This window comes from Rhamphochromis sp. 'chilingali', assembly GCF_963969265.1.
Source record: "Rhamphochromis sp. 'chilingali' genome assembly, chromosome: 21".
NCBI classification, from domain to species: domain Eukaryota; kingdom Metazoa; phylum Chordata; class Actinopteri; order Cichliformes; family Cichlidae; genus Rhamphochromis; species Rhamphochromis sp. 'chilingali'.
Window position 1 is genome coordinate 31,572,144 of NC_137949.1, and position 13,618 is coordinate 31,585,761.

The 13,618-nt window shown below is 43.0% G+C and overlaps 1 protein-coding gene across 2 annotated transcripts in view; it reads left to right on the forward strand.

Moving 5' to 3' along the window:
• akt1 (v-akt murine thymoma viral oncogene homolog 1) overlaps positions 1 to 7,741 on the forward strand; it is a 31,473-nt gene extending 23,732 nt beyond the window's left edge. For both annotated transcript variants that reach the window (XM_080870454.1, XM_080870453.1), the window contains exons 6-14: positions 172 to 303; positions 448 to 513; positions 946 to 1,014; positions 1,156 to 1,281; positions 2,665 to 2,793; positions 5,781 to 5,995; positions 6,129 to 6,216; positions 6,417 to 6,519; positions 7,526 to 7,741. In XM_080870454.1, the coding sequence (XP_080726580.1) occupies positions 172 to 303; positions 448 to 513; positions 946 to 1,014; positions 1,156 to 1,281; positions 2,665 to 2,793; positions 5,781 to 5,995; positions 6,129 to 6,216; positions 6,417 to 6,519; positions 7,526 to 7,605 (1,008 nt within the window). In that variant the 3' untranslated portion in view covers positions 7,606 to 7,741. The remainder of the gene's footprint in view (positions 1 to 171; positions 304 to 447; positions 514 to 945; positions 1,015 to 1,155; positions 1,282 to 2,664; positions 2,794 to 5,780; positions 5,996 to 6,128; positions 6,217 to 6,416; positions 6,520 to 7,525) is intronic.
• The last annotated feature ends 5,877 nt before the right edge of the window (positions 7,742 to 13,618 follow it).

Below are 13,618 nucleotides of genomic sequence, written 5' to 3' on the forward strand. Positions count from 1 at the left end.
CCACGTATATAGGTCAAACCATTAGAGGAGTGGAAATTGCTCTGTGGGTGAGATGGTGGCTTAAATGCTTCAGCGTTGTTGTCAGTGGGATTGCGTGTCCTGTTTAGAGTCTGAGTTCGTTAATGCTCCTGTTTGTAACCAGATGCTGTATTCTCCCCCATTGCCTTGCAGACTATGCACGACTTTGAATACCTCAAACTCCTGGGAAAAGGCACTTTTGGCAAAGTTATTCTGGTAAAGGAGAAGGCCACAGGACGCTACTATGCCATGAAGATCCTAAAGAAGGAGGTGATCGTAGCAAAAGTGAGTGGCTGCCAATGAGCAAGTGAAGGGGTGAAAATGCACTGGGAGTCTGGGGGAAACCAATGCCTGATACCTCAATAGTGATTGAGAGAGTTGCACAAATGCTGTCTTTTTTTTTTTTTTTTTCTTCTTTCTTGTCTCCAGGATGAAGTGGCGCACACACTCACAGAGAACAGAGTCCTCCAGAATTCGAAGCATCCGTTCTTGACAGTAAGGAGCTCCTCCATATACCCAAACCTTATTTTAACTCGCACAGATCCTCAGACCTCTTCAGTCTAACCCAGAAGCATCCATTCAGAAAAAAGAGGCAGTTTTTGTCAGGAATGTTTTGAAGTGCTGTGCTTACAAAGGCTAGAGTTGAGTGGGTTTTTTTTTTTTTTTTTAATCAGTTAACCCTTGCTTTGAGGTGGGTTGTAATGATAAGCTCGTACCAAATTTTAGATCTAAGTGGTGGGTGAAGGCAACACATCGTCTGTGCTGTGGTTTTCCTCCTCTTCTTTCGAAATGTTCGAAAATGTAGCTAAAGCCGCAACATGTATTGTGATATTTCATGTTACCATTAGCTGTTTAAATGCCAGCTTCCGCTTGACTTGGTTTGAAACATGAAGTTCTGCTTTGAGGTTTTTGTTTTTTGATCTGCAGGGACTGAAATACTCCTTCCAAACACATGACCGCCTGTGCTTTGTCATGGAGTATGCAAACGGTGGTGAGGTAAACTAGTTTAATCATCGCTAAATGTGCATCTGTAAATACTTTGGATGTTGAGTGTGTTCATTTCTCACTTCCTTCTTGACTGAAAAACACTCTTATTTGTCCTCTGCGTCCCTGTCAATCTCTCCCACATCCCCTCAGCTTTTCTTCCATCTTTCAAGAGACCGGGTGTTTTCAGAGGAGCGTGCGCGGTTCTACGGCGCAGAGATAGTGTCTGCCTTGGACTACCTGCATGCTGAAAGAAACGTGGTTTATCGGGATCTCAAGGTAGGCGGGGAAATGTGTCCTCACTTCCTATCATCCTAGTAGTCAGCCTCCCTTTCTCCACCCTCCTCCCCTTCACTTTCTTTCTCCCTCCCCGTGGCAGGATATAAATAGGATCTGTCTCCATCTAGAGCAGTGGCCAGGCCTTATTGATCTGCCTCCCCCAGATCAAACTCCAGACCTCACTGCAGCTGGATGGAAGTCCGGCCTGTACATTGCTGCAGCCAGACAGAAATAACTACCACGGCCCCTTTGAACAGATCACCACCAACCAGTCATTATAGTACACACAAAGTTCTCAGTGGGTGATATCACCGCTCTGTGTGTGAGATTTACGTCATTCTTTGTGTTAGCTGTTTTCTTTAATGGAGGGGGAAAAAGCCACACATCTTCTCAGAATGAAGAAGTTTGAGATTTCCAACTGCTTCTTGTTTTGCATTTGAGTTTAAAAGCTAAAGAGAAGTGTGCGAGGGAAGATGACATCGGAGATGGATGCTGTAAATTGATAAGGCATGTTTGAGTTTAAGAAGGCTTTGGGGAGGTTATCAGTTGCAGTGGGCTTCTGAAGCCCTAATACTTCCAGCTGATAAAACTATACCAGCCAGGTCAGCATAGCACTCCCTACCTCCCCCCCTCCCTTTCCTCCCTCTCTCCCTTGGGTTTATGAGCCAGGCTCCCAGCCTGCTAGGGTTCTCCTGAAAATGCCAGGGTAGCAGGATTGGAGGATGTGCTGACTCTGGCCGGGCGCTGCTGGCCACGTGTGAGCTACAGCTGCCAGGTGACTTTAACTGAGGGAGAGAGACAGCGAGGGGAGGGTGAGGACATGCTGATATTAAAAGGCCATGTAACCTCAAGTCATGACACTGCATAGTGCATGTTTTTCAGTCAGGTTTACCTGTGTATGTGTATCACCAGGTACCTTTCCATATTCACGCTTTTTATGAGCATTTTCACAATATTTATGTATCGAACTGAGAAAAGAACATTTAAAGTGTAGAGATCAATTTTTATTTTTTTTTTGTGCTTTCCCTCACACGTGGTTGACCTGGAAAAACTTTCTTGTAAGCCATCAGTTACCATCACATGTCACCACAAAGCACAAATGACTAAGAAGTGGGGAGGAAGAAGGCCGTGAATGTTGCAATTGGTAATTTACTTCCACGTGAGATGCCTTATTTGGATGACACGCAGTTACTTCCAGCCTAAGGTGTTTAATGACTAAATAGTTTTCAGTTAATTAATTACAGACACCAGTTGATGTTTTATTTTTCCACAAATTCCTGTAAAAGACTTGTTTCTGATAGATAAATATATGTTTGATCATTTAATAATTTATATCAACATCACGTTTTTGGGATGTTTAACCAAAGAAGTAATTTTTCTCAGCTGGAAAATCTTATGCTGGACAAAGACGGACACATAAAGATCACAGATTTCGGCCTGTGTAAGGAGGGGATCAAAGATGGCGCCACTATGAAAACCTTCTGTGGGACTCCAGAGTACCTTGCACCTGAGGTAAAAACACAACAGTGGTTCAGCCTGCAGGTGACTTTAAGTGACCTTAGTGTGTGCAGAAAAGCCCACTTTCTGTAGTTCTCTATAGATCAGTGACAAATTAAAGGAAGCTGAAGCAATAATTTGGTGTCAGGCCACTTTAGAGCTGCAAACAGCTTTGAAATCTGGTGTGTGTTGGATGGTGGTGAACACATCGTCTAATGGTGTTCACTTGGGTTGACATTTGGTGACTAATTTACTCGTCCAGCTGTTCTTTCACTAACTGAAAGAACAGGAAGGAATCTGCATTTCTTGGTTTTCTTTGGTCTTTTATTCAAGTTTCTGTTTTAATTTTAAATATGTGTGTATATTGGTGATATTTTTCAGATGTGCTGAGCCAAGAGCTCTCTACCTTGCTTTAAAGTAAATAAAAACAAAATGATTGTATTTGATTGAACTGAATAAGATGAGCTGGAGCCCAGGATTGAATGCTAGTCGTGGTGCATGTGACATTTGTAGAGAAAGGAATGGTGTGTGGTGTTGAACATTAGTAGAAGAAAAGGGCTGTTATCCTGAAATGCCTTTCTAATCTCCAGTTAAGGTTGTGTTAATGAGTATGCCGTGTGCTCAGGGTAGGGCAGCCTGCTCTCATGTTATATGGCAAGGGGTGTGGCTACCCTTGTTGCGTGCAGGTATGACAAGTGTTGGAGTGGGTTGTGTAACACGAGAATTCATTGTGAATGTTTGTGGTGGTTGGGTGGGTTGGTGTCACTAAGTACATGTGTCCCTTGCCTGCTGCCATTAAGGGGAAGAGGGGAAAAAAAGTTTTCCAGGAGAAGGCGTCCATGTTGACACAGTTGCTGTATCGTTGTTTTTAGTCTGCATTTGGAATTTTCTGGTTGGGGGAGGAGGAAGGGTAAGTGGCTGGCAGCATTTCAGGAAACGTGAGCTTCCGCACTCTGAAAAGAGAAGAAAGACAGACAGACAGACCACATTGGCTACAGCTGTTGTGTGGCACCAAGGGAGCCACAGCCCCCGATGCTGCCTGGGGTGCCTCGCCTGACCTGGGCTGACTCAGAGCTGGTGTGAGGACACTATTACAGAGTGCTTCAGGGCGCCTCTCGGGAACGTGTACCTGTGCTGCTTGTCGAATCAGATGGAACTCCCATCTAATCATCAGCACCAGGTAAAAGTCTGAGCTTTAAGTGCGTTTTCCATACATTACTTCTGCCCGTTCCAAGCTCAACCTAACCCACTTCGCTCCACCACCGAGTTGCATAGCCCATGACAGCTCCAACCTCGGCAACCAAGAGCAGAGAGACATCAGGGGGCGTTGCCATGGCAACGGGGTCGCTGGCAAGCGTCTCTGCGGAGTGCGGGCCAGGCAGTGTTACAGGTTGTTCTGCAGTAAACAATGACCTTGTTGTGTGTGCTGCACAGGAATGCTGTAACGTCTGGGAATATTCCACCCAGAGCAGGGGGTGGGGGTGGAGGACAGACCCGATCTGCAAAAGCCTGATCGGTTTCTCTCTTCAGTGAGGAGTAGGAAAGTCTCATTCAGTCACTTTTTATTAAGTAATAGAAAACTATTATTGGGATTTGGCTTTTAGGGAACTGCTACAAAGAAAAATGTAAACAGATTTAATCTAGCCACTGACACTGATCTGGAGTCACCACTTTAAAAAATTAATGGCTTTGAGCAGAAAAAGTGCAGTATACAGAGCAGAGCTCCAAAGCAGCAGCAGTGTGTGCGCTTTTTATCCTCTCTCTCCTCACTATCTCTACTCCTTTGGGGAAGTGTAACAGTATTAGTTTGGGGCTGGGGTGCAGGCAGGCAAACAGTCCTGGTTACGTATATGAGGGATGAGCTTGGCTCCTGCGCTCCTGGCAGCTTCACAGCTGTGGTGCTCTTCTACATATATGGGGCAGCTGCAGGCCCAGCTGTCGCACGGTGTGAATCACACGACAGCAGCGCTGGAAATAGAGACGGCCCAGTAATCCTAGCCCCGCACCGGCTTCACGTTACTGCCCCTGTCCTCATAGCCGTCCTCTTCGATGATCGCCGCTCACCGCAGCACCCGGCTGTTTGCCCACAGACACGTGCACTCGGCTTGCGCGTGCACATACAAAGTAGTTTTGTTCCTTTTACGGACACATGCGTCCATCTGTTTTCCAGGACCCTCTGTGTCCAACACGGTTGCGTCCATATCCAATTCTATTAATCCACTCATCTTTTTACTTAAGATTCTATTCTTGGGTGGGAATTACCTAGCATCACACTGCTGAAGGTTTAAGAGAACAGACTGTTCTCCTTGTCTCGATTTCACCTTCAACATCCGCCTGGTGAGGTAGAATCCAGTACATGTCCCCGGAGACCTTGGAACAACTCCGCTCAGCAGCACATTAGTCATGCAACAGGTTTTGCTGTTCACTAAGCACAACACTGGAGGAGTTTGTCTCATTAAGAACTGTCAAGAAAGTCACTTTATGGAAAGACTAATACTAAATATTTCTCTTTCTGAGACTCTGGCTGCGTTCATTGAAGTGGTTTGTTTGTAAGACCCTTGTCTGTTTGGTGCCACGCATAAGCGACCCACACCTCTGCTGCTTGCTGATCTGTATGTGTGGAAGGCCCTGTGGTGATTAAATATGCAGGGCTCTGGGGGAAACTCTATCCTTGCTCCTAATGTGAGATGTGAGTCAGTGTTGACTGGGGCTGCCTCAGAAGCCCAGACCAGGGGGAAAAGCAGGTGATTTTTGTTGGGTGGGAGTGAGTTGGTGTACGGGGGCAGCCCAGTTACTTACAGTAATTGTATTTGGTTTACAAAGCTGCAGTTCTCACAGCCTTTGATGCCTAACCCAGTTATGGTTGATTAGTTGTCAATCAACAGAAGTGTAAGGACTACTTCTAAGATAATAGCACATCATAAATCTGCGACAGGAAGTTAAAATGACTCGAACATCCGAAAAATGAAATAAAATCTTGCTCACCTTTCTCCCCAACACAGGTGTTGGAAGACAATGACTATGGCCGTGCTGTGGACTGGTGGGGTCTGGGTGTGGTGATGTACGAGATGATGTGTGGCAGACTGCCTTTCTACAACCAAGACCACGAGAAGCTATTTGAGCAAATCCTCATGGAAGACATCCGCTTCCCCCGGACCCTCGGCCTCGAAGCACGCTCCCTGCTCTCTGGTCTTCTGAAGAAAGACCCAAAGCAAAGGTGACAACCTTTCTATTTAGAGTTTGTGCAAGGAAATATGCGTTCCTACTATGATATAAAATGGTTGGAATTATCTACATAATTAATGTTGTCATCATGCGTCTGGGTTTGATCTGTTTGTACTTGTTTGCAGGTTAGGTGGAGGACCTGATGACGCCAAGGAAATCATGCAGCACAAGTTCTTTGCCAGCATTGAATGGCAAGATGTTTATGAGAAGAAGGTGTGTTTCTGTAAAGCTTCCTCTGACTGTCGTCTCTGTAAGAACACCAAACTTGGTCAGCTATTGCTATCTCGAAAGTCAATAAAGTGACGCCACCCATTTAGGCATGACATGGATTGTCATCAGACTGGCAAATGGTACCAAACTGATTGAAGGCTCTAATGTACTGATTCTTTTGTGTGTCTTCTCCTCCACAACAGCTGGTCCCACCATTTAAGCCCCAAGTTACATCGGAGACGGACACGAGATATTTCGATGAGGAGTTCACAGCACAAACCATCACGATTACGCCACCGGGACAAGGTAGCGTTAAACACGCACACTCTGGGCACCCATACAGAGTTTTCTACTGTGAAATATGATTAAATCAAATCTGTTCATTTACTGTGCAATTGTGTGACCTTGCATTTGAGCCTGACCACCTCGTTTGACTTTGGTACCAATTATGACTTTTAAATTGATAAAGATGAAAGCAGATATCTGGTTCCTTCACCTGTTTAAAAAGGTTATACTTGTATTTTTTTTGAAGAGTTGGAAGTCATTCACCCACAGAGGTTTTTCCCTAGAGTCTTGTACTCTATCCATGTGCTAATGCTTCATTTAGTGGAGGAGGGCTCATAAATGTGAGTGCAGAAACCTTCCTGCAGGCATAACTAGCTCCCTTGAGAGCAGCCTGCCCTCTCCTGGAGAGTCGGGGCCATTAAAACACAGCGTTGTGCCTCATGAAATTCTCAGATGCACTTCTGACAGCTAGTATATTGATGGCAATGGAGTGATTATGGGTTCCTAGCTATGATACTGGAAAAATGAAATGCATACATTTTATTTATTGAAACATAAACAAGAAATGAAGGTGAGAAATATGCATATACCATATAGTGCCATAGGACAAAAGGTGTGGTATACTCTGGATAGGTTGACTCGCTGTCAGTTTTATTCATACCTATGGACCCTAGAATTATTCAACCCATGCGTGTTTTTGCACGAGAGGGCCCATGCAAACTCCACACAGAGAGGGCCCAGCCTGTTGGTGGATTTAAATCCAGGACCTTCTCGCTGTGAGACAACAGCTAACCACTGGTCCATTCTGCTGTCCTTACTAAAAAATGACGTTTGAATATCTGTAGAAAATGTTTTTCAGAGCTGGTATAATTTACACGCCTCCATTACCCTGACATGGACAGGCAGTTATTTAAAAAAAATGGATGTATTGTATTGTTAGATATTGAAAGTACTAGTTGGTAAGCTTTCATATATATATTTTTTCTCCTGAAAAAAAGTGACCATTTATTTCTCCCTTCATTCACAGATGACAGCATGGAGTCCTTTGACAGTGAACGGAGACCCCACTTTCCCCAATTCTCCTACTCTGCCAGTGGGACGGCCTAAACGACTTTCAACCATTCCTCCGGTCCGACCATCTCGCTTCTCCCCACCTGACTGCACTCTCAGAAGACCGGGGGCCCAAACCCTCGTCCTCCCAACAATCGTCTGCAGAAGCTGTCTTTGGATGCAACAGTCGCCATCTCCAAATTACTTTTTCCAGGAAGAAGGAAATCCGAGACGACATACCTGTGTGGCCTTTGAAGACTGACCACGGAGATAACACTACTGTTCATTTCCTGGTTGTTTATTACTATACTGAGCAGGAAACCATACACCGTAATGAATGGGGAGATGTAGCTATGCACAACTTGCGCTACTGCTGTAAATCAGATTTTTTTTTTTTTTTTTTAAACACAATTTGATGTCACCATAACCATGTCAGTTAGAAAATGGGCATACTGTGGACCAAATACATCATGTGGGAAGAGAGTATTGTTTGAGTGGGTGATCAATCCATGTTTTAGTCCATTCAGACTTTTTTTTGCTTCATAAGTGAATGTACCATATTAAATAAAGTTAATATCCTTGCATACTTGTGTGTAACACATGGCTAATTCTCCTAAGACTGAAATGCCATCATGTGGAAAAGATCTTTAACACTTTCCTACTGCTGAAAAACCAACTCTTGTCAGTGTGTTGTACTGTCACGCCACATCATGGTAAGTCTGGTGAACGGATTGTGAAAAGCAGTCTGATGCGAGGAAAGGCAAATGTGCAAAGAATGCAGCGCGATTAATCATTAAGGCACAAACTGGCCTGCAGTGAATCCTTTTTTTTTCTTCTTATTTTGGTAGCTGTTTGCACACCAGAGTCATTGAGGAGACCCCCGGTTACCTGTTCAGGGTAATAAATAGCCTCTGCAGCCTCCTCCTGAAGTAAGTGCTTATAGTTCCTGATGCCTTTTTATCTCCACGCTGTGCCACAAACATCACCTGGTTTCCCTCTGGTGAGGGTCGCTTGGCTTCGACCCTCCTCAGAGTCTCTGATCCTCTCCTCTGGGTTTTTCCTTCATGTACAGTACACTACTGGGTGTTTTCCCCACCCAGTGCATTCGCTGCAGCCTCAGTGAGGTCACTTTAACATAATACACGTCTTTTAGGAATACTTTGCAAACAAACAGGGCTTCAGGGGATCCGTCATCTTTGATTCGCCCCTTTCGGGGTCTTATATCCCTTCACAAGCTTCTGAGTTATTTATGAGACCAGCATTGATTATAATAAGTTGTACTGTGCCAATGACATGCACTTTTTCTGCCCCCAAATGATTACGTTTGGACTCTTACTTGTACTTTAAGGTCGGAAAAGAATAAATTTGCTTCTTTTTATAATATGGATTCAGATGTTTGTGAATGCAAATAAAACCAGATTTGCTTGTCTGGTTTTTGTTTTTCTTCCTTTTTAAAGAAGGCTCAGGCTTCTTTTAAAAGCATGCTCAGTTTCCGAAAGCACCTCAGTATATTTAAGATGACAGATAATCTTTTTTTTTTTTCCTTCAAAGTGCATAATACATTATTGAATGTAATGGTTTTTATGTTTTCTCTTCAATCGTTTGCAGACCTTTTGTTCGGTTTTTGAATCTTACTTTTTCCTATGCACGCGCCCTTTGCTGTCACCTTCTGAAAATAGGGAAATTCATTTTGTACTTTTGTTTTTAATTTCAATTTTTTTTTCTTTTTCTTTTTTTGTACCTGCCCTCCTGTATTCCTGAGACTGAGGACACCAGCTTTAGTAAACAATAATATAAACTTTGTACACTGTTTTTACTTGTCTCTTTCAAATTGATGAAATAAAAGGTCTTAACAATAGCTTTGTGGACTTTTATTTTGAAAGGGATTTCAGGCAAAGACAGTTAAAAAGCTCAGAACCCAGCGAGATGACTATACAGTATTATTAGACCAGATAAATAGTACTGTGTTGCGTTGGCAATATTTATTTTTGTTGCTTAGTGGAAAAAATAAAGTTGGACACCTTCCCAGCTCTAATACTTGTTTGGGGTTCAGATTTTTCTTATTTCAAGCAGATCTTGGTTGCAGTTACTGTGGTTTTTTTCTTCTTCTTCAAAAAATTAACTAGCAAATTCTGAAAGTCCATATAAATGATAACTTTCCTGTATCATTAACACCAAGTGTATCATGTTTTATACATGGGTTTTTGAGATGTTTGCATTATTTTTTTTTCTCTTGAAAAATCTGAATAAATCCCACAATATATTTTTAAAATGATAAATTGCACAAATACCAAATGTCGCAAAAATGGTAAAAAGAATATCAAAATCAATTTCTCTTTTTTACGTGCTCAATAAACACAGTTTTGAAAGATTTGAATTTTCTGGGATTATTATTTCATGGTTCAGGCTTTACAGGGTTAAACTATAGTTTGACTCTTTAAAGTCATAATCCGACTTATCTGCAAACGTCTTGAGCCACCCTTTGTTTACATTTCTCCTTTCAAAGAGCCACACTGTCTTAATTTTTAAAGCAGTCCTGAGCAATAATTCTCTGGACTTTCTGAAAGTCTTTCAAAGTTTTTCTGGCTGCCTTTTTGCTCATTTTCAATTCAGTTTAGTTATTTAACACTCACCTATGAATCATTCAAGCTTAAAAAAAGCAAAAAATAAAAAGATGGACCAGTGCTCTGTTTAGACATAACAGGCAATTTATCAAAGACCCAAGATAGCACAGTTTGACAGGCATAAAATTGTATTTGTGTACCAAGAAGGTAATTTCCAAAGAGAACTTGGCATATTTGGGCATGGTGTGCAGTGTGTTCTTAAAATACAGCGGCTTGCAAAAGTATTGGGCCCCCTTGAACTTTTCCACATTTTGTCACATTACAGCCACAAACATGAATCAGTTTTATTGGAATTCCAGGTGAAAGCTCAGTCAGATTAGATGGGCAGCGTTTGTGAACAGCAGTTTTCACATCTTGCCACAGATTCTGGATTGGATTTAGATCTGGACTTTGACTGGGCCAGTCTAACACATGGATATGTTTGGTTTTAAACCGTCCCAGTGTTGCCCTGGCTTTATGTTTAGGGTCGTTGTCCTGCTGGAAGCTGAAGCTCCGCCCCAGTCTCAAGTCTTTTGCAGACTCCAAGAGGTTTTCTTCCAAGACTGCCCTGTATTTGGCTCCATCCATCTTCCCATCAACTCTGACCAGCTTCCCTGTCCCTGCTGAAGAGAAGCCCCCCCAGAGCATGATGCTGCCACCACCATATCTGACAGTGGGGATGGTTCAGAGTGATGTGCAGTGTTAGTTTTCACACATAGTGTTTTGCATTTTGGTCTCATCTGACCAGAGCAGCTTCTTCCACATGTTTGCTGTGTCCCCACATGGCTTGTGGCAAACTGCAAACAGGACTTCTTATGGTTTTCTGTTAACAATGGCTTTCTTCTTGCCACTCTTCCATAAAGGCCAACTTTGTGCAGTGCACGACTAATAGTTGTCCTATGGACAGATTCCCCCACCTGAGCTGTAGATCTCTGCAGCTCGTCCAGAGTCACCATGGGCCTCTTGGCTGCATTTCTGATCAGCGCTCTCCTTGTTCGGCCTGTGAGTTTAGGTGGACGGCCTTGTCTTGGTAGGTTTACAGTTGTGCTGTACTCCTTCCATTTCTGAATGATGGCTTGAACAGTGCTCCGTGGGATGTTCAAGGCTTGGGAAACCTTTTTGTAGCCTAAACCTGCTTTAAATGTCTCAGTAACTTTATCCCTGACCTGTCTGGTGTCTAAATCCAATCGAGAATCTGTGGCAAGATCTGAAAACTGCTGTTCACAAACGCTGCCCATCTAATCTGACTGAGCTGGAGCTGTTTTGCAAAGAAGAATGTGCAAAGATTTCAGGCTGTAGATGTGCAAAGCTGGTAGAGACAGACCCTAAAAGACTGGCAGCTGGAACTGCAGCAAAAGCTGGTTCTACAAAGCATTGACTCAGGGGGCTGAATAAATACGCACACCCCACTTTGCAGTTATTTATTTGTATAAAATGTTTGGAATCATGTCTGATTTTCGTTCCACTTCTCACGTGTGCACCACTTTGTGTTGGTCTTTCACCTGGAAGTCCAATAAAACTGATTCATGTTTGTGGCTGTAATGTGACAAAATGTGGAAAAGTTCAAGGGGGCCGAATACTTTTGCAAGCCGCTGTATTTTGAGGAAACTGGACAAGTAGAGAATAAAGGAAGAAGTGGCAAGCCTAAAAAATATATCTACAGATGATGAACAGTATTAACAGGACATGACAGATCCATCTAGCCCTTCAGTTGATCCATCCACTGTGGAAGGGTTGCTGACAAGAAGTCATTCTTAATGTTGAGGTCTGTGCTCTGAGGAGGCCAATCCATGACTGGTAATGTTTCACTGTGTGTTTTTCTCTCCAGTGTGTTTTTACTGTTTTTACAGACACTCACACTGTTATATCTTTTTCTTGAAATTCTCCTTATTGTGATTTGCACCACAAAATGTAACATTTGGATTCATCATTCAAAAAGGCTTCATGTCACTGATTTTTATTTCAGTTCTCGTCCAATTCGGCATACTTGAACCTTTACACTCTGCTTCTCTTCCTTAATGGAGCAGTGTGGGAACAGAACAAAAGGCAGCCAACATCCAAAGAAGAGCTTTGAATGCCCTTCAAGAAGCCTGGAGAACTATTTCTGAAGACTAACGATAAGAACGCTTATCTAAGAGAGTTCAGGTTGTGCTGAAGAATAAATGTGGTCGTAACAAATACTGACTTTCAAATCTCGTTAGAGTCGTAAAACTCTGTTTTTGCCTCATACTTTATTTCAATGAGTTTGCACTTTTGAAGAAATTGCTGCATATATTTCCCATTTTCCAAAGAAAGAAAGATATGCGTGTCTGAAGACTTTTACACAGAGCTGTAAATACATTACGTTTTTGAAACAAAAATACTGATTCAGCTGGAGATGATCTGAATTACTGACATACTGCTGTGTAGATTTACAAATAAGAAGTAACAAAAGCTTTAAAATAAACTGGTATGTAGTGGTAATCTGCCACTACATAGTGAAAGAAAGAACTGATGCAGGAGTTTTGTTTGTCTAAACCTCACTGTGATCACACCCCACAGATAAAACATGGCTAAGTGTGTGTGACAAATGTTCCAGCACTCAGCGCCTCTGACTGTGTCTTGGCCGTGTTCTCCACCTCTGCAAGACTGCTCAGGTCCACGTCTGGAGCTCCACAGCTGGTCTGAGACGAGGAGAGATGCTCCCCCCGGGGCCTCGGGCAGATGGTACAGTCTCTGGAGCAGATGTTGACAGCCAGGGCTCACAGTCTGTCTTTTGGCCAGCTGCAATGCACAGCGCCACACACTGACTGCGAGGTCTGAACCATTGTGGAGCTCACCTGACAAAAAAGTCCCTTACCTGATTCCAAGTGCATTTCCCCAACACACATGACAAAGTGTGGTGGTGATGAGGTAAATGTGGGTGAAATGCACATTCCCACATAGATTTGTCTAAAGTTCTCTAAGCTGTATAGACAGATAAACAATATTAAAGTGCTGACCTAACGTGAGATATGCAAAAGCAGAAAAAGTGTAACACCAGCTGCACAGAAAAAGAACCACAGTTACTGTCTGGTTCATGGGAAATTCACACTTTTTACTCTATCCAGTTTCAGTTTCCATCCAGTGATGTCACCGTGAAAGTATATGCTTCTCAGAGATTTGTCTCAGTGCTGACTCATGGCGTCTGTGGAAGAAAGTGGTGAATTGGTGAAAGAGCAGGTTTTAATCGTAACAGAGCTGGGTGTTTTCTGTTTAGAGGGAAAGCCCTCGGAAACCGGTCAGACCTGCTGATTAAAACCTCTTTTAGGTGGAGGGCAAATTCAGCTAAACTCAACCACATTTGCCTCACAGTGAACTTAGTGTTTTGGAGCACATAATGCATGGCCAGTATATGAGAACATTGTTTTCATTGCACTCAAATGCACCATGATTCAGTAAAATATGAAAGTGTTCAAATAAACTGGATGGTTTATACACCCAGTATA